The sequence below is a fragment of the Ruditapes philippinarum genome, unplaced genomic scaffold (genome assembly GCF_026571515.1).
Source record: "Ruditapes philippinarum isolate M1 unplaced genomic scaffold, ASM2657151v2 ctg582_1_1_1_1, whole genome shotgun sequence".
NCBI classification, from domain to species: domain Eukaryota; kingdom Metazoa; phylum Mollusca; class Bivalvia; order Venerida; family Veneridae; genus Ruditapes; species Ruditapes philippinarum.
In genome coordinates this window covers 33,381-61,079 of record NW_026867385.1, presented here as the reverse complement: position 1 = coordinate 61,079, position 27,699 = coordinate 33,381, and the positions used below count along the sequence as shown (strand labels likewise).

At 32.4% G+C, this 27,699-nt stretch overlaps 3 protein-coding genes across 3 annotated transcripts; 2 read left to right on the top strand and 1 right to left on the bottom strand.

The window, feature by feature from the left end:
• Positions 1-349: 349 nt before the first annotated feature.
• On the bottom strand, positions 350-5,074 carry LOC132735932 (protein immune deficiency-like). The gene is made up of 3 exons (XM_060722970.1): positions 4,833-5,074; positions 3,499-3,678; positions 350-1,723 (listed from the first exon to the last, which is right to left on the bottom strand). The coding sequence occupies exons 1-3, from the start codon at positions 4,927-4,929 to the stop codon at positions 1,449-1,451; spliced, it is 552 nt and encodes a 183-aa protein (XP_060578953.1). The 5' UTR covers positions 4,930-5,074; the 3' UTR covers positions 350-1,448.
• A 36-nt stretch (positions 5,075-5,110) lies between these two features.
• On the top strand, positions 5,111-18,546 carry LOC132735930 (perlucin-like protein). Its single transcript, XM_060722969.1, has 6 exons — positions 5,111-5,270; positions 13,376-13,536; positions 15,063-15,164; positions 15,711-15,805; positions 16,046-16,136; positions 18,092-18,546. The coding sequence occupies exons 1-6, from the start codon at positions 5,248-5,250 to the stop codon at positions 18,325-18,327; spliced, it is 708 nt and encodes a 235-aa protein (XP_060578952.1). The 5' UTR covers positions 5,111-5,247; the 3' UTR covers positions 18,328-18,546.
• A 5,782-nt stretch (positions 18,547-24,328) lies between these two features.
• Positions 24,329-27,454, top strand: LOC132735949 (perlucin-like protein). Its single transcript, XM_060722991.1, has 4 exons — positions 24,329-24,544; positions 24,956-25,065; positions 26,456-26,546; positions 26,834-27,454. The coding sequence occupies exons 1-4, from the start codon at positions 24,388-24,390 to the stop codon at positions 27,070-27,072; spliced, it is 597 nt and encodes a 198-aa protein (XP_060578974.1). The 5' UTR covers positions 24,329-24,387; the 3' UTR covers positions 27,073-27,454.
• The last annotated feature ends 245 nt before the right edge of the window (positions 27,455-27,699 follow it).

The following is a 27,699-nucleotide window of genomic DNA, read 5'->3' as shown; positions in this document are numbered from 1 at the left end:
GTATTAATAGGTTTACCAGTTTTCCTTGTGTTTTTTTGCCCTCTTAGTTTTCTTCAGATTTTGAAAGTCCCTTTTTTCCTCATTTTTCTAAGACACATAGTTTTTACATATTTCATGATTTGTTTCACACACAAAAAAAAGCTATTTTTGGATGAAATCGGTCATGATCTTGTACCTGTTTGAAGCTTGCTACACTATTAAACTCAATACTTTATATTTCTGTATAGAATGTTAACAATATTGCATATTTGTGACTTAAACATAATAAAGTAGAGTAGTTAATTATCATTTTCCTTGTGATAAAGTTTCACTAGTTTAATAATTTGAAGAAATATAGTACATAGAGCTAAAATGATGTATATTTATTTAGATATTTTAATTTTCTTCTTACTGATTTATCATCAAAATGATCTTTAAATTATGCACAACATACTAAACTGTTCAAATTTTGCACAAAAAACTACTTTTTTACCGTTTTATTTCCCCAAATACTTTTGTAGAATCAATTCCTAGGTCTCTCCAAGTTTTTCTTAACTGCTGCTGAAAGTTCTGTATTTTCTAGGTTAGGTATTACTTTTTCATCTTGTATAGTTATATTATTAATGAAATAATAAAGTCACATGAAATTTTTGAAAATATTGACTAATTACCACTATTTATCGATTGATTTGATTGGTAATATATGCAGATTCTATCCCTTATAATAAATCCCGTATAATAAAATTTAGTCAACTCATTATTTTATAAAGTTATAAAGATTTTTGACAGGTTATATGGCACTATAGGAATGGTTGTAAATAAAATAATAAAATTATACATGGATATACAACATATCTGACATCTTTATGATAAGATTATATAATAGCAGATTTTTTTTTATTAGAGGAAAAACGGAAATAACTTAATAAGTTCACTATTGTGTGTATTGATTATATAAAAATTAGGATTATCCAATGAAAAGCCTCGTTACAAAAGTGCAGGATGATCAAGCATGAAATTATTGTTGATATGATATAATGAAGGATTGTTTTTTTCTGTAGAGCTTGAATTTGGTACCGGATTAAGTTCATATTCCCTGCTAGGATGAGTTTTGAATTGGTTTATATGTTAACTAGTATGTTACCCATAGGCATAACAATACTTATTTTTTATAACAATATCTTCTTGTATATTTGTTACTTACCTCAAGTGTGTTGAATTTTTTATTATTCAGGGACTTACTGTGTACTTTGGTTTTACATCTTATGTTGTATTTAGTTGATTTAATTATCATTGCTTTTATTTCGAATAAACGTGTATGTTATTATAATTTCCTGTTTCTTATTATTAAATCAATAAATGATATATAAAGTCAATAACTGAATATGCCACATCTACGCTGTCAATGCATTCAGCTTGACAGCAAGTTTTGGTATTAGATATATTCTTGCATTGGATAAGACACCCATTTACCTAACTGGCAAATCTCTAGCTAGTTCAGTTAATCCGATTGAATCGATGGCCACCGCAAGATCATGTATTGTCACTAAATCACCATTCTGTCTTTTCCATTTAAGTATCGTTTGATATGCCATTTCATAGTTTCCTTCAATATGAAAGTCTACTTCAATGGCCTCAATCTGTCCTTTGCTAAGACCAAACGTTCTTGCTAGTTTCTTCCAATTTCTGCCTATGTTGTTACACACGTGATTGAGATCTTGTCTAGTTGGTTTTTCTTTTGAATCTGGAACGATTATAAACCTGGTCAGTGATTTTACAGGCGAATAAAGGCTGTTTCCCCTAGCCCAAAAATATGTATATTTTCTCCTAAAAATAATTATATTTCCCCCCAAAATGCCCTGTGCACATTCTTCAAGAGAGCAGCTAGAAGACAGAAAGCAGTCCCTATAGAAAGCCTCTGCTATGAACCATGCATGTAAAATTGAACTGAAATTGAAAATATAAAATTTCATTCTCAGTTGTTAGTCCCCTACCGGTTTACCGGAGGGGACTTTAGGTTTACCCTCCGTCCGTCTGTCTTTCCGTCCGCACTCACAGGAGAGTAATTATGTGGCTAGAGGGACAATAGGTTCTCTTTGATGTCATTCATTCCGTAATGCTTTTATGTGGCTATTTTTCTTTTGCGTGGCTAAAAGAACAATAGAGAGAACAATAGAGTAGCCACATAATTACTGTCCTGTGAGAACGTCCGTCAGTCCGTCCGTCCACAAAACTGGATCCCGCGATAACGTAAAAAGTACTGAAAATATTTTAGTGAAACTTGATATATGGATAGATGGCAGTATGGAGATTATGCACGTCTTTTTCTTTTCTTCCTATGTTGAAAATTCTGGTTGCTATGGCAACAAATAGACTGAAAATATGGCAAATTTTACACATAACCTGGATCCCGTGATAACGCAAAAAGTACTGAAAATATTTTTATGAAACTTGATATATGGATAGATGGCAGTATGGAGATAATGCACGTCTTTTTCTTTTCTTCCTATGTTGAAAATTCTGGTTGCTGTGGCAACAAATAGACTGAATTTCAAGATTTCTGATTCTAGTTTTTAAGTTTTTTCACTATAAATACTTTATTTCTTAAGGTATTTTCTTCAAACTTTAAATATAAGTTGCTTGTCATCAACCACATCATATGTGACAAGGTTTACAAACTCTAACAACACAAAATTTATCAGAAATTACCTCCCTTGAACATAAAATTTTTATGAAAAAAACATTGTTTTTTTTAAATAACTTCTGTTTCTGAATGTATCTACTTCAAACTTCATATAAATGTTTCTTATTATCACTCAACATTTGTGAGTGTTCAATACTCTAGCAAGATTATATCCAGAAGTATGCCCCTTTTGAACTTAGACTTTTTTTTTGAGAAATTGGTAATTTTTACTCCAACTTCTTCAATCATGATAGGATTTTAAACATGTTATATTTTTGATAACAGGGATGTTTAAAAAATAACTTTAGAGTGTCCTTCAGTCCGTCTGTCTGTCTGTACATAAAAACTGTTTCCTGTGATCACTTTTAAAGAACTTTTTCAACAAATTTATTTAAATAGGAACATAAGTGAATGGCCAATGGCCCTTCAGAATGTTGCTTTGGCTCTTACCGGTAGGGGACTTATGGATTGCTTGCAATACTATGATAATTGCTTGTTTTAATTTAATTTTTCCCTTTTCTGATTTCACGCGCTACATTTTTACCCTTCAGAAAGCCATAGGTTGTTTTGAAAATTGGGAAAAAAAATCACTGCTGGTATACAATGCATTTGTTGAGAAAGGAACTTTAGTTTAACATATCACACGGCCAAACACCCGCATCTCCATTTTTATGTAACTTCCACCAAAAAAATCTTCCATAAATGAAAAACAAACAAACCTTATAAAAACAAAAATCTTCCATTCATTAAAAACTGTCAAATACCCATTTAGAACCAAGGAAAAGGATGAGGCAAACACAATAAACCAAGTTTTTTATTCTACATGTACAAATCACCTGTTAGTTTTTCGGAATGAGGTGTATGACTTTTTTGTGGCGAACTTGTAGAACTATTGCCTCGAGGAGATGGCTCTCTGTGGCGAGTCCTAGTCCGTCCATTTATGACGTTTACTTGTCCACTTCCAATCTGCAAATTACGCATTCCCGGAATATCTATCACTGTACGTCCGCTGCTCGCTAAAAATTACAAGTCCAAATTAAGAGAGGCTGAAAATTAGGGTTTATAAGGCCCAAAATAAAATATTGTTTGTTTCCGTTCCCGCTACCTACCCACAAAAATCACAGCTGCCCAAAAGTTTTCATTGTCAAACAGAGGATTTTTTTTACAAAACACGAAGGCAGTCTGTCAATGAAAACCACATGTGTATATCTGCCTCATGTTTTAAATATACAAACTGGGATATATGTGGCATAAATCTTATTACTTTATATAGATGATTTGCATTCACAATTTGTTTTGAAATCTTTATAATTTTAGATAGAAAAAGAATTGGATTAAAACTTTAGTTTTACCTACCTACCCTTGGCATGGTAGAACTGGTATTTTTCTTATTTCAAGCGTTTCAGCTCTAAATGGGTTTGAACATAATGTCACACATGTGCAATTTATACATAATAAATGGAAGCGGCTTAATCAAGAAAATTAATTTATACTTGACTCGTAGCCTATTAACTGCAACTGAACCAGTGCAGTAAAAGATCAGTACTCATAGCTGCACCCCTTAATACCTATTTCAGTCAGTACTTATTTTGAATTATTCCCTAAAATGATGAGTGATTTCTCTTCTTCCAGATTGATAGACAAGACCATTGATGAATATTAAATAAATTTCCACCGTACAGTATTCAAAACCACAGGAACTTGACATTTAATCAATACATCACAAAATATACGTATATTAGTGATATATAGCCCTTATCTCTATATAAAAAACGAGATAAGGGCTATATCAGTATATTATCACTAATATACGTATATTTTGTGATGTATTGATTAAATGTCAAGTTCCTGTGTTCAACGGATGTGATTAAAGTATAGTTGCACTCAAACGATAAAAAATATTTTATCTTAATAGGGAAGATTATATTTTAGATCAATATAATGAACCAGTGTACGTTCACATTAAATGTTAGGGGGTGGATACTGGTTTTAAGTTTAAACGCAAGAGGTTTTTCGAAAGGGAATATAAATTAATTATAATTATCAGAGCATACGATACTGTATTAGTCTCATGACCACAGGCCTACCTATCGGTTTAAAATTGTTATAAATTGATTAAATAAACAGATGCTTAAATACAGCGTATACTACAAACAAAATATGTACTAACCAGGGATATATTCTGCCTTTCCGTTTATTGTTACCACTGTGTAGCCATTTTCCGTGTCATTATCATCACTATCTGAATCACTAACATATCCATACATAACTTGAAAGATACGATTAATAGTGCCTATGCATTAATAAAAAAACTCTCTTTTAAAACAACAACGAAATATTTCCCATACAGAATACCCGGTTATTCTTTCCTTGAAAAAACACAATGTAATCGAATACGAAAGTAAGGGTAAACCCAATATGCGCAATTTCCGCTCTAATCGCAACTTTTCGGCCCTTCCCGTCAATCTTCGGTTAAGATCGGATATTAATTCATTCATGATTATGTAAAACGATACTCTGTGAGCTGCGAAGGGAGCGTAGTGATCTGACATTCATAGGAAAATAAAGTCTGTTTTGGTACAATTATGATTGAATATATGTCTGACAGGTCAGTTTAATATACCCATTTATGTACAATAATAAACCAGTTGGCATTTGGTACTTTCGGTTCCAAACCAAAATTTAAGTATAATGTTTTTTAATAAGTTTTTTATTTTTTATCCCTATAAAAATTTACTTTTTTTTGATGGCTTTTACTCGATATATTGGTTAAAACTTGAGAAAAACTCCCGCTTTAAATTATTTTTTGTTAACATTTTTATTGACCGGAATACCTATTGTTCTCGTTATCCAAAAAAACTGACGGAAAGTCGAAAAATTATATTGAAATTCTTTCTAAAGTACATTATGCCCAAACCCCAAATAGAAAAAGGGCAGTGAACGCGTAAAAAAACATACTTTGCCTAATTTGGTAAGAAGAAATTACCTATAAAACCCGTCACGAATTTTCTATAAATATCGTTCAAAAATGTTTTTAACCTGTTCATATACAATTAATTTATTTTCAAAAATTGGACAAAAAGTTTTGCCAATATTTTTTAATATTTGTTTGAACTCAACTTGACAGGAAAAAAAAACATGATTTTTTTTTAAATTTTTAAAAAGTTTATTAAACAATTTTTTGACATAATTTTAAAAAAATTTAATTTCCCTTTCAATTCAATCTGAGAATACGACCTTATTTTATTGGGCTTTTTGTTTTTCTCATACTTTAAGACAAAAAATTTTTTTTTTTTTATTTTTTATCATTTTTATTTTTTTTAAAAAATTTTAACACTTAAAGTGTAGATAAATGTGACTGACACAATTTTAAAGAGGACTTATAGGTTACTGTATTACTAGATATACTGTTTTTGTTATCTCCTACTTTTTCCATGGCGACCCCTTATGATGTATAAATTTAATTTTTTTTTTCTTTTTTCAAATCTAAACCCTAAATAAAAAAACCCTTAAGGCAAATTTTTGAAAAATTTCCCATTAATAAAATGATATAAAATTTTAAATTTCTAAAAAAATTACAATAAAATTTTTTTTGCCGTAAGAGCTTTATCTTAAGTTAAATGAAGAGAAAACGTTTATAAAATGCGTGTTTGAAATTTTACGTAACTTTGATATTTTATGTTATTATATATACATGTACATGCATGCTGTAATTATATACATGTACCTATGGATTTTAATCCCTAAAATACACGCAAATTATGAAGCGCTGTTAGTATATGTACTCGCTGCCGTACATGTCACCAGTCATGACCGTAATTAAAGAGATTAATTTTGAAGCACAAAATGGTGGTGATTTTACAGAAACGGTGGGGACATTTCAACTTCATGAATTCCCGATTTCATCTTCGTAAATTCACAATTTCAATTTCATGAATTCGCGTTAACCTACGAAATTCACGTATATACACGATTTCAACTTCATGAACTTTACGAACATTTCAACTTCACGAATTCAACTTTCACGTTTTGAACGTCTCGATTGCAACTTCATGAATTTTAGCTTCACTAATTCACTATTTCAATTTCACAATTCAAGATTTAAACTTTGTGAATTAAACTTAATGAATTCAATGTTTTGAACTTAACGATTTCAACTTCACGATTTTAAGATTTCACCTTCACGCTATAATCATGAATTAACGAAGTTGTAATCGTGACTTCACGAAGTTGTAATCGTGACTTCACAAAGTTGTAATCGTGACTTAACGAAGTTGTGATCGTGAATATACTGAAGTTGAAATCATTAATTAATGAAGTTGAATTCATGAAGTTGAAATCTTGAAGTCATGAAAAAGTCATTATGTACATAAAGTAAAAACTTAAAAAAAATCTCCTGAAAATGCAAAGCTTAGAGCTTAGATATTTTGTGTGTAACATCATCTAATGAAACTCTACAAAAAATGTTCAAATTATAGCCCAGGGGTCAGAATTGGCCCCGCCCCGGGGGTCATTGATTTTCATAATGTTTAAAGCATGAATATTGTATGTTGAAATCTTGAGATTGTGAATTCGTAAAGATAAACCCGAGAATTCAAGAAGTTGAAATGTCATCACCGGTCTTTCTTGTATAATTTACCTCCATGAAATTCAATTTTCAGTATTCGCCTAAAAGTAGTGTAACCAGTGACAAAATTGAAGTTTAACCCTTCAAAATAACATTCTCAGTATTCGCAAAAGAAATTAACTTTAAGCCGAAAGTAGTTCACTGTACAGCGGTAAATGAGCACTTACGTAACGTAATCAGTGCCAATAATGAAGGAGGTTAGCCTTGAAAAGGGCTGTTGTTGCCAGCAATATGCGCCGCCGTTCAAACCGTCTAACCGTACTAGGGGCAACTACCCTCGGCTTCTGACATGACAGGTGGTTCGTTGATAGTGATAGAAGCTTAACTCTTCCGAACACCGGATGGTGATAACCTGCCCCATATGTAAAAAAAAACAACAAAAAAAACCCCACAAAACGTGCGGTTCTTAACCAGCCTACTTGCTTCAGATCTTCTGCGGACGCCCACTACCTTCTCTACGAAGTGCATGTACCGAGGAGAAGAGAGAAGATCATGTGTGTGTGTGTGTGTGTGTGTGTGTGTGTGTGCATTGGTGCGCGCGCGTGTGTGTGTGCGCGATCGTGTGTGCGTGTTTATGCCGGCTCGCCACGGCGAGCCGGTATTACGATAGGATTTTACTGAGAAACAACCTAAAACTCCGAATCAATCCAAAAATTTAATCGAAGCTTAGCTTCCAGCTTTCTACAAAATTTATCTATCAGGGCTAGGATCCAAAATTATTTAGCCAATCAAATTTGATCAATTTTCACGCCATTTTTAAAAAGCAGCAAGTATTGTTTTGAGCGCAAAGATATATTGATGATTAAAATGTTTGTTTTCATGGATTCTTTTCAGTAAATATATATTTACACTGACTTTTGATTTAGCGATCTCACCAGTCCTGTTTACTCTGTAGTAAGTTTTCGTTTGTTTAATTAACATAAACGACATCTGGTTCTGTGCATTTTTTTCTTTTTCCTTTTTTCCGGTCATTTTATCCTTTCCGGTATTTAGTGTATGTATTTACTGGCCGGGATCCGGGACGCCCGGGATCCGGGATCGTTTACGATAATAAGGGAAAAAACTAATAAACTATATTTGTGTTGATTATTGTCGTAATGAAAGGCCATTAAACGTTAAGTTTTTTTATTGTATGTAATGAAAGTTAAATTGATTTAACTTAGGATACAGATATATTTAGAGCTATTTATTAACAAAATCACAATACTTGTAATTATATGCCTAATTAATTGGAAAAATCAAAGACTATATTCTTGAATTTGTCAAATCCCGGGATCCCTATATACGATCCCGGCTTTTCTGAAAACTATATTCTTGAACTGTCCAATTCCTTGAATCTCTTAATTTTTTAATATGATCCCGGCTTTTCTGAAAACTATATTCTTGAACTGGTCAATTTCCGGGATCCTATTTTTTTAATAGGATCCCGGCTTTTCTGGCTGAATTGATAGACAACTTGTGTTTACTTCAGGACTTGTATCTGTCACTTATTCCAATACTAAATAACATATTACAACTTAACTTCGTATAAAGAGACATTTTTATGAATTCTACTTATCTATTTTTTTTTCTGGTCAAGGTCAACAGGCCATATAGTAAATGTGCATAGACATAGGGACTTCATTCTATCTGTTTACATCTTAATTCATATATACTCATATTCCTCTTTGTTAAACTGAGAGACTGAGAGAACTGGCTTCCTTAACTTTATATGTCACTTTTATTTTGATGTTCGCTGAAGTCTTTTCAGCTAACAGAACTGTCATTTTTACATTTAAACACGCCCCTGGAAAGAAATTACGAAGCGAGTCGCTACTAGCTTTTTTAAAAGCTAACCTTGTGAATTTACTTATACTGGCCTTCGTGGCCAGAGTCTCCGCGCACTTGCTGGTCCAGCCGAAGTATCCACATTAGCGGCGACTGGCGACCTTTTTCATGTTTAAATGTTGAGTTCTGTTTAAGCCAGTGCTAAGGTGCGTGGATGATAACTTTCACCTTCCAGTAGCGCCCATGAACAGGCTTAATCAAACCGAGCCCGAAACATTGTTATTTTTGTCGTTTCGGGCGTTCTTTAGAGATTACGCTTTTTCCTATTTCTATGCAGATCTTCCTAAGCCTGTTGTTCGTACCGTGGTGGTCAGGAGAAGAAAATACTTTTTAAGGCACCATGTCTTACAAAAAACGGCACTTGTTAGCGCTACCCTTCCGAGTTAATCACCATAGGTCAACCAATCATTCAAGATATCTGGGATAACTTGACCTTCATCTGCTGTTGCCTTTTACGTTAGTGATAAATACGGACCTAATTAATTAATATAGACATTTCCAAATTGAAATCATTAAAACCTCTTTTAAGCCAAAAGGCGGTTTTAATAAAGTTAACTTTCATAGTTTTCATAATTTTCACTGATACGCTGTGCTTGTTTTCGTACATTTGCAAACTATATCTAAAGACCGCGACTAGACGGTGTTATTGACAAACGCATGTAAGTGGCAAAGAAGAAAAAGAAATATCCTGTTGTGGAAACGCATTCAGTGGAATAAACCACTGAATCATCTTAAATTTTATTTCAAACTTGAAATATTAAAAAGAGAGATTTACTATATTAAGATTATAGCTGGCGATAGCTGTATTTAATGGGCAATTAAACCCTTAAACCGCATTATAGTTTAAGGAAATATATATAAAAGTTGAATTAATATCTCAATGATTGACAATATATATATTTGTTTGCTTGTGAACACCAGCTTTTATATTTTCTCTCTTTGCTACGTGGAAATATAACATCTGGTGTTCACTGTATGAAATATATTTCGACAAACAAAGTTTCTTTTTATTTCATGCTTTTTAGTTTTAGGATATAAAGCAGCTAGCATGTCCCCAGATTCATGCTAATTTTCATGAAATTTTAAAAATGTTTTCAAAAAGTAACATATTGTGAAATGATCAAAGAAAGTAATGTACACATTGGAAACACCACGTGAATTGCTAAACAGATGTTACCAGAAAAAGTCCTTACTGCGTTAGTAACGCAGTAGAAATATAGTAATAAATACTGCAAAATCAGTCCTTATATAATCGCATGTAAATAATTATTTAAATAATAAATCCTTTTACTTTCCTTAAAATCTTAGAATATTTTTCTCGAAATATTTGGGCTTATCTGGAGACATGCAGTTATAAGTCATTTTACCGATTAAAGAGTTATCTGGGTTTCGCGTGTTTTGTTACAAATAAGAGGGACCATAACAATGTAATAAAGTGGCCTTGGTCCATTTGGCTCTTTTATCTAATTTTGACCCAAGTAGCTATAATTTAAATAACTTTTAACGGGTTATTTTGCGCGGATGGTTAAGAAAATAGAACAACTTTTTTTATAAAATACTTTTTTTACAGATATTGAAAAAGGGGAGTTACTGACTTTTGTATTTTTAAGTATTAAAAAATTAAAGAAAATAAATAAAACATTATCTTGAATTTTAAATATTGAAGATGTTCTAAATATAGTACACGACTCTTCTCTAATCGGTTCCCGCGAATGACTACATGACTTCATACGAGGTCTCGCATAGTTCCTAAATGTCATGGTCGACTGTAGTCTTCACAGTTAAAGACGGTATTAATATTTTTATACTTTAAATGGTATAGAACGATAATAAAATAATTGTTTTATCTAAAAAATCCACAAGAGTTATTTAATTTGGACAAGGGTATTTACAAAATGAAAAAAAAAGGTTAAATCACATATGTGATTCTGGTTAGGTTTTGTAACGGATCAAATCCAAAACTTTAATGCCGCATCAGTTGAAGAAAAAAAATGTTAAAAAACGGCTTTTAAAATTTTGGAAGTGGGTATCGTAGTGTCTGTGTAAGTCTATGTAAACTAAGTGATCCAAAAGTGCAGGACCGAAAAGGCTGTTGTAGAGTATCAGAATGTGATACTACAAAGACTTGTTATTGTCGGGTTTTGAAGAAAACACAATGTTCTTTCCGCATACTTAAAGGGCGGTATCATTTTGTTTTTAATCCAGGGTTATGATTTAAATAACATTTATAGAGAATAACAATGTAATGCATACTATATATGTATGTTCTCTTGATATAATTACTCACATCCGAACTACAAACAGTGATTTTATTTAGCGATACTACAAACTTTGTAACAGAAATAACTGTTCTTACATATCAGACTGGCGTTTCCGTGAGTTTTATCCATGCCGGAAATTTCATCTGGCATGGGGGTGCCAGATGAGTCGCGTGCTGTACAATGGCACGCTTATGATGACGTCATTTTACCGTTATGAATGAAATTGTAATTCATACGCTGTTGAAAGAAAGTAGTTACGGTTGTAATAATATAAATTTACATTGAAATTAAAAATAAAGAATTTAAAATATAACTGAATATGGTAGAATATGCAAGAAAAAATATCTGACATATGTTTGCGGTTCGGATCGGAATATCCGTCCCTCGTCGTGGGCGGGTCACCTCGGGACGGATATTCCGATCCGAACCGCAAAATATGACAGATATTATTATTCCTATCGGAAAGCCAAAATAGTGTTTTACAACTTTTGGCTTATAATTCTGTATGTAAAATGAAAGTGTATAAATATAGGATATTGAATGACTGAATTTATTGGACAAGTTGAAATAAATTTATATTATGCGAGCCTCTTGCGAGCATAATATAATTTTATTCAACAAGTTTACTAAATTCAGTACTGAACTTGCACAATTATAGTATTCTCATATAACATATCCAAAGTAAAGTTTTTAATGTGCAATAGAATCTTTTTCTAATGACACGCCTATAGCCTAACGCTAAAATTAAGAGCGTCTTTACACTATGTTTGTATAACGCAAATGATGTCACGTCAATATATATGTACGTTTGTGCAATACCGTTTTTACGGAGTCGTAAAATCGACACGGTTATTTGATAAAAAAATTTATCACATACCTTGCCGATTTTGCGACTCCGTAAAAATGGTATTGCACGGCCATGCATATATTTTGACGTGATATAAACATAGTGTAAAGACTTGCTAAATGTTGGCGTCACACTATAGGCGCGTCAATGAAAAATGATTTTTTGCAACGACTGTGTGATAAATTACTGAATTTATTGAATTCGTAGATTAATATAATATTTTGCTTGCCAGAGGCTTGCATAATATAATTTTATTCAACTCTATTAATAATAGTATTGAACCTACACGCATAATTCAATATTCTCTATATATTTGGTATATATGGCTCGTAAAATTAATGTTTTATGTGCTTAATGATTATATAGTTATAGAATATATTGAACGAGAGTAATTTGAAAGCATACCAGTATTTTATTAAAAGCGAGTGGGCATGTATAGTTAAAACATATTTATTTCACGAGTATGTTCATTTACATATATACATATACAAGAGTGGGCATGTTTGAATAAATTATCGCCAATCCTATTAAAGGTAGCAGTTGAATATTTTATTCCGGAACATCTTATTCTGTTTACGTACAATTTTCGTGTATATGAAATAACATAGATCTTTTTTATTTACAATTGTATAATAAATAGCATAAAGTAATGATAGCAACAATATTTTAATGTTTTTTTTTAATTTTCATATACTATTTCATTAGATATAGCTTAATGTATACATGTACACTTTATGGTACATAATTGTTTTGAAATTAATGCATCATTAAAATACCACTGAACTGAACTTAATACCGGGTAGGATAAATCTCTGACCATTAGATATAATTCTGAACACAAAGGACAGCATTAAGGAATGCCATTCTACACCTTTGATATAACCAACAAAAACATATAAGACTACAACTACACGTATTGTACTTTAAATAGCAAATATCTGAAATTTTGCTTACGCAATCATAAACAATTTTAGTCTTTACCACCTTAATATCTATAAACTCTTCGAACTCATTCAAAGGATAAATATAACTTTTTGGCGTTCCGGTTTAAAAAAAAAATAAAGTCACGTGACATACGTTACTATATATGCTGATACACCTTATTAAAACGACAGAAGGGACTCTGGAATAGACATATAAATCTGTTTAAGTGTAGCAAACATGCAAGGGATTGTAGACGTCATTCTTGCGTTCTGTTTTGTTAATTGTATTGCGGTGCAAGCGTCAAACAATGTGGAGGAGAAACTATTAGACAAGGTTGCCGAGCTGGACCAGAAAGTAAAACAGCTGGAAGTCAATGTCAACAAAAGAGGTAAATGAGTGCTTTTATTTCAGCGTTATAATTTGATTTTTCGAGGAAAACAATGCGATGCACACTATATATGTTAGGTTTATAAGAAGAAATTTATTAAAATTGGTTATTCTATAACTTATAGTCTATATGAACTAAGTGACCGCAATGTTGAAGCCATAGGTATGATTACATAACTTTTATAGTATTAACATGGCAATTTCCACGTGCTTTGGACATTGTGGTTTCACACAAGAATATTTAAATGTGTTTTACTTTGTGATTTTATGTACACTAAGTGAACCCCATGTCGATCCCAATTTAGACTTAGGAGCATTTTTTATAGAGGACAACAACGAACAAAAGCTCATATTGGTGCAATTGGTTCTATAGTAAGCTACAAATTGGAATAAAATTTTAGCATTAAACTCTACGAACCATTTAATTAAAGGATATAGAGTAATTTAATAGTACTTTTTGAGCATTCGTGTTTAAAAAAGTATGTAGTCACGTGTCATACGTTACAATTTATGCTGATACACCTAATAAAAAACGGCAGAAATGACTCTGGAATAGACATATCAATCTGTTAAGTTTATCAAGTATGAAAGGATGTTCAGAAGTCATTTTTGCGATATGTCATTTGAGCCGCGCCATGACAAAACAAACATAATGCGTTTGCGATCAGCATGGCTCCAGACCAGCCTGCGCATCCGCGCAGTCTGATCAGGATCCATGCTGTTCGCTATCGGTTTCTCTACTTGTTATAGAGTTTGTAAGCGAACAGCAAGGATCCTGATCAGACTGCGCGGATGCGCAGGCTGGTCTGGATCCATGGTGGTCGCAAACCCATTATGTTGGTTTTGTCGTGACGCGGCTCATTTTTATTTGTTTGGGTCGTCAGACCAAACAAATAATGGTAGCGAAATTTCAGACCCTCATGCTGTTAATTGCAAATGCCGAAAGTAGTCCGCTTTTTGGAAGCGGTTACTTTCCTTCATATGTACATTAACGCCGAAAAAATAAGGGGAGATCACTGCGTAAAGATTGTCAAATGAAGGCGTATTAATTTCTAATGTTGTGTTATTCTTATAGATATACATGCTTGTATTCAGCGCCATGATTATTTACTTCAGTGTTAAGCAACAGATTAACCGTGAACAAAATACATTGAAATTAATAAGGGTTACAAACTCTAATTAAGAATAATTTGGTATTCTTCAGACTGTTATCTTATAACTCCCCGTGGTCGAGGGGTTTACACGCTCCCTTTTAGAAGCGAGAGGTCCTGAGTTCAAATCCCAGTTCAGGCTACTTGTGTCTTTTTTGTTTGTTTTTTTTTTAATTGATTAAGCCAAATAAACATTGAATTGAATATCAGTGTTGCAATTAGTCTTATAGCCACGTACTATAGTTATAACACTGGAAACAGAATTTGGTGACACTTTACAAACAAATTGGTTTATAGTCTTACAACCTTCACCTTTCTGACATTCTGAGACCCAAACAAATTCAGCGCCTTCTGTGCTTTGATTATTGTATTGCAGGACATGCGTCGTACCAAGATAAGGAGGAAATATTAGCAACGGTCCGCAACCTGGAACAGAAAGTATTCCAGCTGGAACAAGAAATCTACATGCAAAAAAGAGGTAAATGTTACATTTGATTTACGATTTCATATAAAGGCAATCAAGCAGCATAATTGGCGATCTTTATTTTATGAAAAAAGTTTTGATTGGTTGATATTTTATTCTTTTCTGTGTTCCATAAGACACTTTTATGTGAATTTATAAAAACCGTCAGTTAAGGCAGTTATTGTAATTTTTTTCCCTACCCCAAAAAGTCAAAAATCACTAACAAATAAATAAACCATTTACACTTATATTGGCATAATGTCTCTTAAAAAATATTGTAATGATATGGAATGATGTTGATGTAGTACTGTCCAACACCGCCAAGTGTATAAACAAAGAGAAAGTGATTGAGGATATGTCAATTTGTTAAAAATGATTACATATACATGCAATTTTGACAATTAAAAGGATAATGTATAAACTAGATTGACTTTTTTTCAAAAGACAAAAAAGTTAACATTTAGTTGTTCTTAACTTGTTCTTAACTTCTAAAATTTGATAAGAGATAAAATATTTCATAAATAATGTATTAAACATGATTATTTTTTTTTCTCCAAACAGACAAAGTATCTACCAGGTGCGAAGATGGTTGGGAATATAACGATGGATCTTGTTACTTGCTAGTGGAGGATGAGTTACCATTTTTAAAAGCAGAAGTAAGTCAGATTGAAAACTAAACTTTAAAGACCCAATGTGCCTCGGAAATGCTTTTATTCTATTTCTCAAAAGCCTTTTGTTTTTATTTGCTTTTCAAGAAGTAACTGATTGGCCAATTACCTGATACATCTTTTTCTTCTGATGCTTTTTGGTAAAGTAGTAAAGATATAGTGATTTAGTATTTTGTTTGGAAGTCAAAATTCTCCGATAAATAACCTTGCGTCTTACTTTATTTTCAGGTCGCATGTATAAACCACAATGCTTATTTAGTCCATATAAATAACGCAGACGAAAACACGTTCCTTAAAACCTATCTGAGTGAATCAAAAGGTCTGTAATTGTTAAGTCTATCTTATGTGCAGTCATGTTTATAATCAAAAGTGTTAAATAGAAATATTAGTTTTTGTTATTTCTGTCTTACATATGATTTAAGGGCAAATATGATATAAGGGCAATCTGCAAGAAACTGTCACCGACTGTCGTCACAGATGGGAACTTCTAGCTGTTGGTTGACTGTCTAGCGTAAACTCTTCAGAGCCTTGTTATCACCGTAAATGATTATACAATATACCCATGAACTAGGTATTTATCAATAGCCGATCAAAGGTTTTTGCATTATGATCACTTTCCCTCGTAGCGTGCTCGTCGCTGTGAATGTACAGGGCATCAACAGAAGATTTGAGGACTTGGAATGGCGAAAAAGACCAGACCTTGAACTCAAACCAGCTGCCGATGTTCTGATTAATGCCGAGGGGAGTTGCCCTACAATGTAGGCGGAGAGACGACAAGGATGGTGTGCTAGGGTACGAGAGGAACCTAGCACAGGTTACACGGCCCTTAGTTGGCAAACAGCTCTTTAGGGTGCTTCTTTTTTCATATTGTTACAGGTAACTGTACATTTAGGTTCTCATTGTTCGCCAAACAGTGAACTACTTTTGGCTCAAAATTCATATCTTTGGCTTATTATCCATGGAAATTGCGCGAAGGTAAATTATCACCACTTTGTGCTTCAAATTTGACTCTTTAAGGAAAAAAATCCCTGGTAACATGCCCGGAGTCCGTACTCGACAGCGAAAGATGCTTTTTTGAGCCCTTGCGGGCGGATTGACCGTGAATAATCATAGACTACCTACCTACCTACCTACCTACCTTCCTGATGTTTGCATTATATGACTTTAATTGGTAAAAGCTGTGGAAATATAATGTACAAAACACTATACATACTTGAACTAACCATAGTAATCATCATAAAGTACATGTATATTTTTCTCTTCAACTATCCCTGTATCTGACAATCTCTGTCAAGTTTGACATTAAACAGTATTCCATGCGTTTCATGCAATTGTAAATGACACATTGTCATACTTTCAGATTTGTGTTTCGTGTTTGCTTTTTTTGCATTGAATAAAGTAATGTCAGTTCCAAAATTCTTTGAAACATGTTTTATCCACTTAAATACAGCGCCGTTTAAAATTTCCAAATGATGCTTCATAATCCACAACAATTTCATTGTATTTTGTTCCGGCCATTGTTTTCATGTTTAGGGGTAATTCATTATTTTACTTAAAAACCATACACCTCTTTTTACGGAACGGCACGTATATGTCACAGTATAGGGCCGTTATGAACACATCTTCCGCTCATTCTGAATTCAAAAACTTTGCCATTTTTTATGTTTAAATGTTGAATTCTGCTTTAGCTGTTGCTAATGGGGCGCGAAGAAAATGTAGAACCAAGAAAATAGCAGAAACAACCACTTGCTTTGCTTTTCAGGTCTTTTATATCTTTTTATTATTTTATAGAAATATCAGGATGGCAATGCCATTGCTGTACATAGTTTTATTTTTTTTTCTTCACTTATTTCAAAAAAATTAAATACCTTACCTCAAGGACCGCAGCCGTTCTTTGATGCGCTACATTACATTTTTGATACTCTAACTATTTCTTGCAATAAAATCGTATTTTACCTTCGAGTCGACGGATTTTCTACAAAAAAGGTCGGCAGGTGCACGATGACGTAGTATCCTACCATTGTGTATGTTAGATATTATTTAAGCATTATATGAAAAGAAATCTACATATACAAAAAGTTCCTAAACCGTGTTGGCCGTTTTTTCTTCTTTGTGTTTAGTGACAAAATCACGAGGAGTGTTAGAATAAAAAAATAATTACGTCTTCTGAGAAGCTTTATTAAATTGGCGAAGAAATAAAAATCTTGAGTTAATCCTTTATTTTATCTGAATGATCCTTTATTTTATCTGAATGACTTATGTATCTCACTCCAGGTTCTAACGTTTGGATTGGATTGGCAGATGTTTTTAAAAGAGGCATCTACCAATGGATTGACGACAAATCGACACCCTATTTTGAAGACTGGGCGCGTAAACAACCTGGCATTTCCAAGACTGGTATGGTACATTGCGTAAATATGCTCGCCGGAAGGAATTACGAATGGATTGACCGGATCTGTGATGATCCTTTAATGTTCATTTGTGAAAAGAAAATGACAGATTTGAAATAAATATAGATAAAAAATATTCAGAAAACAACAACAACAAACATTGAAAGGAACATTATAAACAACTTCTTAACTAGTAAATAGAACATTTTATAGGTTTTATCAATTGCAATTTATTAAAGTGATATACCCTTTTTAACTCATAAACATATGGAAAGTTGTATACAGTATGTATGTTTGGCTTATGAATGTTCTCGATTAAAGAAATAATAATCAATCATATTTCAGTGTTAAATGAGCTTTTTATATTGATGCAGTTCTGCCATTAATTAGTTTATACTCAATTATCAGATTTCGATTGTGTTGGAAGCTCTCAAGCTTACCCCCGTTCTATGATATAATCAGTTCTAGGCAATGAGTGTAAAGATTTTTGCCTCTGAACGGATTTGAACCCACGCGACCAACAATTCTTAGATTTAAGAAATAATATCGGTCTTAGCGGTGTCTATCGGCTATTTAACACCGGTTTGGAATTTTATTGCGTAGGAATTGACCACGAAGGCCGTAGGCATGAGTATTTATTTTTTTTTGCATCAAAACGACAAAAAAAAAACAGCTAAAAAACACGCACCTGCACGCGCACACGCACACATGCGCGCGCACACAAACACTCGCACCCATGCACGCACACACACACAAACACGCACGCACGCACGCACGCGCGCGCGCGAGCGAGCATACACGCTACAGAATAAAAAGGAATCCAAATAAACAAATAAACAAATACACAAACAATATTAGTTTTTGTTTTTTTACATGAAAACTGTGCAGTTGCTGCATTATTATTAAACGTTTATCGCTGAAATAAAAAAATTAAATCTTGTCATCTGTTTGATGATAAGAATTCCTTTTTGGAGAATTGTAATATTTATCTAGAATGATACCTGAGCGGTTTGTTAGAAATTAATTAAATATGAGAACACTGACCAACAAGTTAAGGCAACGTTAACTTAACGCAGCAGCAGCCAACAATCTCAGACGAGGGGCAAAGAACCAAGCAGGGCACCGAACAAAAATTGGAAAGGGCTACAGGGCGTTGCAAGAATGTGGCGTATCAAATAAATTTATCACAACAATTTATTATGGAAGGAAAAACGATAATAGATAAAAAAAATGATAGCAAGCTTTCAATTGGATTTAGTTTTTGCTCTTTGCAATTTTTCATAGATAAATTTCATTTTAAAAGTGCCATTTGTTTGCTTTTATTATTTCAATCCAGACCGACCATAACACATGCTGCGTGCTGTTTTAGAAATAAAAATAAGAAGCATCAATGGAGATAGATCACAGTAAGTAGGAAAGCAGATATCAAGAATGAAAACTCTTCGCATTATGTCATTGCCCATTGATATTTTCCATGTTTAATTGGCATGGAGCATAAGTATAAAAGAACTTTATATAGAACTTTTATAACTCTTCTCTACATATTTTTCATTATATTATATATATAATATTGCCTTATATGTTTCATGCTCAATTTTTTATCAAGGTTAGAACTCAAACTGTTTAAAAGATATCAACTTTAAACTTAACGACCTTATGTTTGGTTTGTTGCCCCTTGTAATGTATTTAATTGTCAATGTATGAACGGACCATCCTATTACCTGTTCGACAGGGGATTTAGCACTCCGTAACTTCTCCTTGTTGATTTTTTAAATAAAATTACTGTATCAAAGATTGAATCTCAAACGGGATCGAGATCGAGATTATCTGATAAAAACAAAACAAAATACTTGTTTGTTTTGTTTGTATTATAATTATATGCATGTTCATTAAAGCTAAAACGCCTTCCACAGCAGACATGAATTTGTACTTCTTGACCTTTAACCAACCATGACCTTGATGTTGCGCTAGGCATATCATCAGCACATAGTCTCATGATAGTGATTATTTGTGCTAAGTTATTAAAGTCAAAAAATTATGGAGAATATATTACCTTGACCTTGGGGGTAGCAACCTGGATGTTGTGTTCTGCAGATCGTGCATGGTAGGGATCATTTGTGCCAAGTAATTTTAAAATGAAAAGTACCTAGATGTTTTAACATTGGGCCTTTGAAACTGACTTTGACCTTGAGGGTAGTGACTTTACTATTGTGTCATAATGGTGATCATTTGTGTCAAGCTATCTGAAAGCATTGCAGCAGTTTAAATGTTAAGGGGCGGACACGAAATGTACACTTTTTAACACTCGACATTAAAAGTGTGACCTTGACCTTTGGGGTAACAATCCAATTATTGCGCTCTGCACATCGTCTCATAATGGTGATCACTTGTGCCAAGTTATTTTAATTTTTTTTCAGCGGTTTAAATGTTATGGAGCGGACTTGGAAGTGTAACGGACGGACAGACTGATGGACGGACGGAGAGACTGACAGACGGAGACCATTCCTAGAATCCCCTACCCGCTTTGCGGAAGGGGATTAAATATCGCGGATTAGGACGACCACGATCGGCTACATAACTAGGCAGATGTTTGCGTGGCTTAGTCTAAACTAACTGGACGTTTTACAACGAGGGGTGAAAGAAAGAAAAAAACAACAAAAAAAACAAACGCAAGAGCTTCTATTAGCCGCGACATTTTATACAATTTCGACCTAAAATCTCGCGGATTTAAAAGTTGTCCGGAACATTTTATAAACTGAAGGTTATTTTTCTCGCCGCCACTCGCCACATTACAAACATAATTGATAATTGAATTAATTATAGTCAGCTTGTAAGTTATATTCAATCTACAGACATCATAGAAAAATATTAGAAATAAACTTACATAGAACATGTTTGGTGCAAACTACGACGATGTCTCACTAAATTGAACTCCTATTATATAGATAAACAAAGAAATTTCGTTTATTGGCTTTGTTTGAGCATGCCTTAGACATGGTTAATTAGCTTTATAAACTAATCACCAGGTATGCTTATTTATGAGGAATGATTATAAAGAGAAATGAATGCATTTCTAATACTTGGTGGGGACTTAATACATAAATTTTCCTAGGATGTTTTCAAATTCATTATACTTAAATGATTGTTCAGATGCGTATTTATCCATCTAATGATTGGCACGCTCTTATTGTTCAAAGGTTGATATACCAGGCCTTAATTGTTATATGTCTACAGTTATTTATATATAGTGTTGAGCATGCACGATTCTATTTTACTTTTTTATAACAAATACTCGTAATCTATCCAGGTTTGAAGGTTCATGTTGCATCTATTATTATTATTATTATAGTGTTTATGCTCTTGCCAAAAGAGTTTAATTACATCACATGTACATACGTTTAAAGATTAATTAAAATTTCTTTTTCGAAATGGCAAAATATCAATTTATCTTAATCAATAATGTTAATTTTCTTATCAAAATAGTGTGTTTGTTTATAGGATTTTTCCAGCCCAATTGTGAACAGGTCAAGATGCGCCTATTCAAAAAAATACATTTAGTAACGAACCATGACACAAGCCAATTTGAGAATTTGTTAAAAATCATTGATACCAAATTGAAAAGGGAAACAAATCCATATACTAGGTGCTTTAAAGGGACGAAAAAAAAACAAACAAAAACAAACAACAACAACAAAAAACAAACAGCTGTGCATATACGCTTTTGTTTTGTCAAATTAATACATGTTTCACTACATCATCTTTAAACAGCCAAAACATTATTTACACGAACGCGCTAGACAAATAACAATTAGTGACCCGAATGTATAGCCATGCTTTAAGAGCGTCACGTTCCATCTAGCATTTATTAAAAACTATAGGAATTGGTGTTTCTTTTTAACAATAGGCTGAATGCAATATCTTAAAAATGTACTAAAACAACTGACGTTTTGCATAAACATATACAAATTATGCAAGGCAACGTTTTCATTTTGCGCGTCAAAAACTACTCTTATTCATGTGCACGTGAAATATAAGGAGGTCCTTTTGGTTTACTAAACATGAATAATATTATTTTTATATAACGATATATTTTAATTTATTATTTTTGTAAATATTCCAAGCATAAACTTGTTTCTACGAGATACTATGTCGTAATTACAAAAAGAATATACATTTTTTACAGTAAAGGCAGGTTGACAGACACAGACTAATTGCACTATATATGCATTTATACTTTAATATAAAAATACCTGTACAAGTAACAAGGTTATAACTAAAGGTACAAAGACAAATATTTTGTTTATTGTGAACATGTTCTCTATATACAGTGAAAAAAACCCAATAAAAATGTTTACAAATAACAATTCTGTGAAATTTTCAATTAACAAGGGGTAAAAATCCGGCGCACTCTAACAATACAATAAATGACGTTCTTGATGTCGTAAAAGAAATACAAAATGTAACAAGCGCCATTTTTTCTGAAAGTATTGTCGCTAGTTCTCTAGGGGTCTGAATCATGTAGCTATGACCAGGCTTCACATGTGGAGACGAAGCGAAGAAGAACGCCATCACAATTTCGTTCCACTCGAAAAAAATGATATAAAAATGCCCGATAGCCGGCCATTCTCCGCTTTTTCATATCTCGAAACTCAACAGGCATGGACTTAAATGTTAAGCAAATGCGATTTATATAATTAATTCACACATGTAATCGTACGTTTCAAAACAATATGATTATATACAATAAAATAACAACATGATTATATACAGTAAAATAACAATATGTATTAATTGAAAAGTATCTTTTTCTACTAAGCACAGTCTATCAGTTATTTAAATAAAATTGGGGAGAATTCTAATAGTTATTACCGTTAATCATTATTTTATTAATTTATTGATAACACATATATCTAGTTAAATACGATAAAATAATGTTTAAAACAAATGTCTCATATTCAATTCTTTGGTCAGAACTAAATAAGTAGATCCGAAGCAGACATAAAAAATGCCGGACAGTTCGCTTCGTTAACCGCCGATCCGTTTGTAGCGCTTTTGAAATTGACGTCACTAACGTTCCGCCAATTTTCCGCTTTCATCCATGCCCTTTCCTGTTACTAATCTTGTATTCACTATTTTTGAATTGCTTCCGCCAGCTGAAAACAAGTGATCTGATGGTAGGATGATTGTCCTTTGTTAATTAAATCATTTTATATTGATCTGAATGTGTATATCCAATCTGTTGACAATATTTAACGATCGCACAAATTTACAGTGTTTTAACAAATGTCATATTTTTACATTTATCGGTATGACCACTGCTGTTCAAAACTAAATAACTAAGCCATTTCATATCCGAATGGCGTCAAATTTGAACACAATTATATGTAATACATTTATATTTGTAATTCACAGTTGAAGGGACTTGCGTTAAACCTTCAACAAATCTGGACCTAGACTTATTCATGACCACATTTCGAGAGTGAGTTACAAAAGCCGTAATGAAAGGAAATGACAAAAACCAAATCAGCTGATAGTAAATATATCGTGTTTGATCATAGCGCGTCACTGCGTTTTGGAAGATCTCAAACGAACCTGAGACAGAAAGATACACTATTAGTCCCAGAACGAACTAATTCTTACAGCTTACTTTCAAATACAACTACGGCAATTTCAAATACAACTACGGCAATCAGAATAATGACAATTAAAGCATATTTTTACATTTGGTTATTAAAAGTCATAGTTCATTTTTGAACATTTTCAAAATATTGGTTGGAAGAATGTCAAGCTCATATAATTTTGATTACAATTGATTTATCGGCTTTCGTGTTTTATCGTCAGTAAGGTGTTCAAAAATTTCAAATGATTCTACATTTGTTTATTTCTGGTTTGTAGTGGTCGTATGTTTTAACCAAATCTTGCATTTTACTTTTCTATCCATAAAATAGTCAACAAACTTGTCTGCAATCATTAGTAGCGTGTGAATATTTAAAGGTACTTACTAATTCTTCACATATCTGTAAATGCACACACACGAACGCTTGATAAATTATCAAAATAATTAAAACGATACTCTCACATATCAAGTGACTTTCAATATCATTAATATATAAGCTGATAATTCGATTAAAACAATACAAAAGAGTTTGCGACAGATATAGTCCGTTTGTTATTGTTAACATGAAAGGATATTTAGGAGTCGTTTTTGCATGGTACGTTGTTTGTTGTGTTGCGGAACAGCATTGTTCCAAATACCATTATGAGGAGCAACTTTTATCAAAGGTAGTCCGACTGGAACACAAATTAGAAGAGCTGGAGGAAAAAGTCAGTAAAGAAGGTGAATGCATTAATATTGCATTGCATTGTGGAACTTTACAAAGTGTGTAACGAAATCATCTTTTATCTTATTTAGTATATATGAGTCGGATATAAGCACCATTTACGTTTGTTCTGCGACTTTCAATATCCCATGCCTGCATTGCAAAATGTAGAATTGATATCATTCATGAACTACCTGCGTATATGACTCAACAATTATTTGTTGGGCATTTCAGCAAGGGCTTAACCAGAGTCAAGTTTTTATGTAAGAAAAATGGTAGAATGAAAGGTAAAAAAACCCACACATTTTGTCAGAAATAAAGTGTGCGATTCAATCAATAGTGAAACTAATTATATTTCTTAACTTATTTCATTTTACTTTTTAATCTTATGATTATTTGAAAAGCTAGATTTGTTTTCTGTCCCAAAGACTTAGAAGATAAAGACAAGATGTGTACGCAATGCCCAGATGAATGGATCCATTACAAAGGTTCATGTTACGTGATTATGAAGGAAAACTCTTCATTTTATCAAGCGAGAGTAAGAAATAAGAAACAAATTTTCTTGTTTTTGTGTCAAATTTGAAACTATGACTTTTAATGAATTCACTCAGCCTCTTTCTGTATTTTTCTTTTGTAATTAGACGAACTGCGTATCCTCTCATTCAGCACACTTAGATTTAAATTATCGCAAGTAAGGCCATAACGCAATAAAAGGAATAATGTTTTGCTTCCGTAGATGACATATTTATGTCCATAATTTAGAATTGGCCCAAACAATGAAATATACTAGTACCTATGACATTATGCATAAAAATATACTGGATGTCACGTGGTGGAGTTTTGACACTTCTTTAATCAGTTTAAACATGTTTCTGCAGTTGAAGCTAACAGTTTTGGTAATGTAAATTCTTCCAAAAACTATAAATTAATGTTATTTACTTCAAACTTTGTATACATATTTATTGTCATAAGTGGATGCTAATTCAAATTAGCAGATAATCTTAAAATTGTTAAATGTTTCTTACCTTTTGACACTGTTTACAATTTTGTTTGGGATTATTTTGTTGGACACAAACACAGTTCTTATCTTGAATCTTGTTATACATGTTCATTATCAAACTATGTCATCATTTCAAAGGGCATATAATCCTAAAAATGCATTTATGCCCCTGTTATACTTATTTTTTTTTTAAAGACTGTCAAAGTGAATCACAAAAACAACAACAAAAACAACAAAAAACAAACAAAAAAACCCCTAGAATTTTCGTTGACATTTGAAATTGAAATGCATTTCTAAAGGACAGATAAACATATAATTTTTGTATAGTTATTTCCCCTTTCTTAGATTAAATTACTTGTCAAATTACATTTCTCAAAAACTATCGCTTTTAACTTGAAGTACTAGCTCACCATCAAATATGAAATTTTTTATTTCTATTTTATTTCAAAGGAACAGATACTCTTAAAGGCATTTAACCTGAAAGGCATTTTTTCTTTATTATTTCTTTTTTATAACATAATTTGATGTTTTCATATTAAAAATATTAACTCCAGAATATAAAAGTAAAGGGCAGATAAATATGCTAAGCACCTTTGCAGTATTATGCCCCTTTTGTGTATCACGTGCTCCGGCATGCAAGTTAATGTTTCACTCAACTTAAACACATTTTTATTGACTTTCGTGTCTATACGAAAATGCGTGAAAAATTGCTCTAAGGATTGAATCTTAACTATTATTTGATAATGCACAAAATTTAATAAGCTTCATAACAATTGTACAGATTTGACACTTTTGATGTTCTTCATGAAATGTATGCGAGTTCCCTAATTATTTTGTGATGTTAATTTTTTATCCATTTCGTATGACATTGATGTTTTAAAAGCAGATCACTATTGTTAATTGAAAAAAATATAAATTCTTATTACAGTGCAAGTGTCTAACACTTCATGCTGATTTAGTCCAAATAGAAAATGCAGATGAAAACACGTTCCTAAGAAACCATCTAAGTACATTAAAAGGTTTGTACATGTAAAGTTTATTTCCTTAACTGGTTATGTTTGTTATCACTTTTTAGTAATCAAAAGTTTTTATTTACTTAATTTGAATGTCATACCGGGTATGTCCATAACCTTTATTTACTTGTGATGAAATTGTCTTTCTTTGAATTTGAGGTTATTTATGATAATTGTAAGGGACTTAATTGCATTAAGAATTTCAGCGAATAAGTTATACTACCTGTTTCAATAATAATATGAACTATCTATCTGAAATATTAATCCGTCTCACCTAAAAATTTCATTTACAGGTACTGACTTTTGGTTTGGACTCACAGATGCTGATACAGAAGGTGTATTCAAATGGGTTGACGACAACTCGGATGTATCTTTTACGGATTGGAATGAAGGTCAACCTGATGATGGTGGGGGAAAAGAAGACTGTGCACATTTTAAAGGAAGTTACAACCTGAAGTGGAATGACAGTGAATGCCATGCTCATTTTCAGTCTATTTGTGAAATGAAAATCAAAGTTAAAGAAAATAGATAAAAACAAAACAATACCTAAAAACTCTTTAAACTCTTTAACTCAGAATTGAGTTATTACATGTTTATGTTAACATTTGTAATCGCATTTGTAATAACCTGGAACCAGTCTAGAAACACCATTTATCTTTTAACCGCAAAGATGATCTCTTCAATTATTCTGTGCTTGTATTGACTGGTTGCTCATGTTTTGCTATAGAAATCTTGACTTGTAAGTCAAAGAAAACTCAAATGTTATTCAACATTTTGTTTTTAAATATGATATTTTATTTTGTTACTGTGTCAGAAGATCATCACATAGTTTTTTTTAAAAAGTATACTTTTATAAAACAATTATCAATTACAAGACATGAACTGAAGTCTGAATAAATGTCATTTGCCGATAAAATCCACGTATTGTCTTTCCAAACGATGACTTTTCTTCATGGGTTTAACTGCATATAATGACAAATCAACACCTGAGATATTTTCTTCTTTTGCTGAAGAATGTATTTTGGAGTTAAATTGGTTGATATTCACAGTAGTATTCAGAGCTAACGGGTCTTTTGATATTCACTTAGCTTTGAAATAAGTAATAAATGAATCTATTTACAAGTAAAAGATTAAATTGAAATATGCACAGCAATTCAAT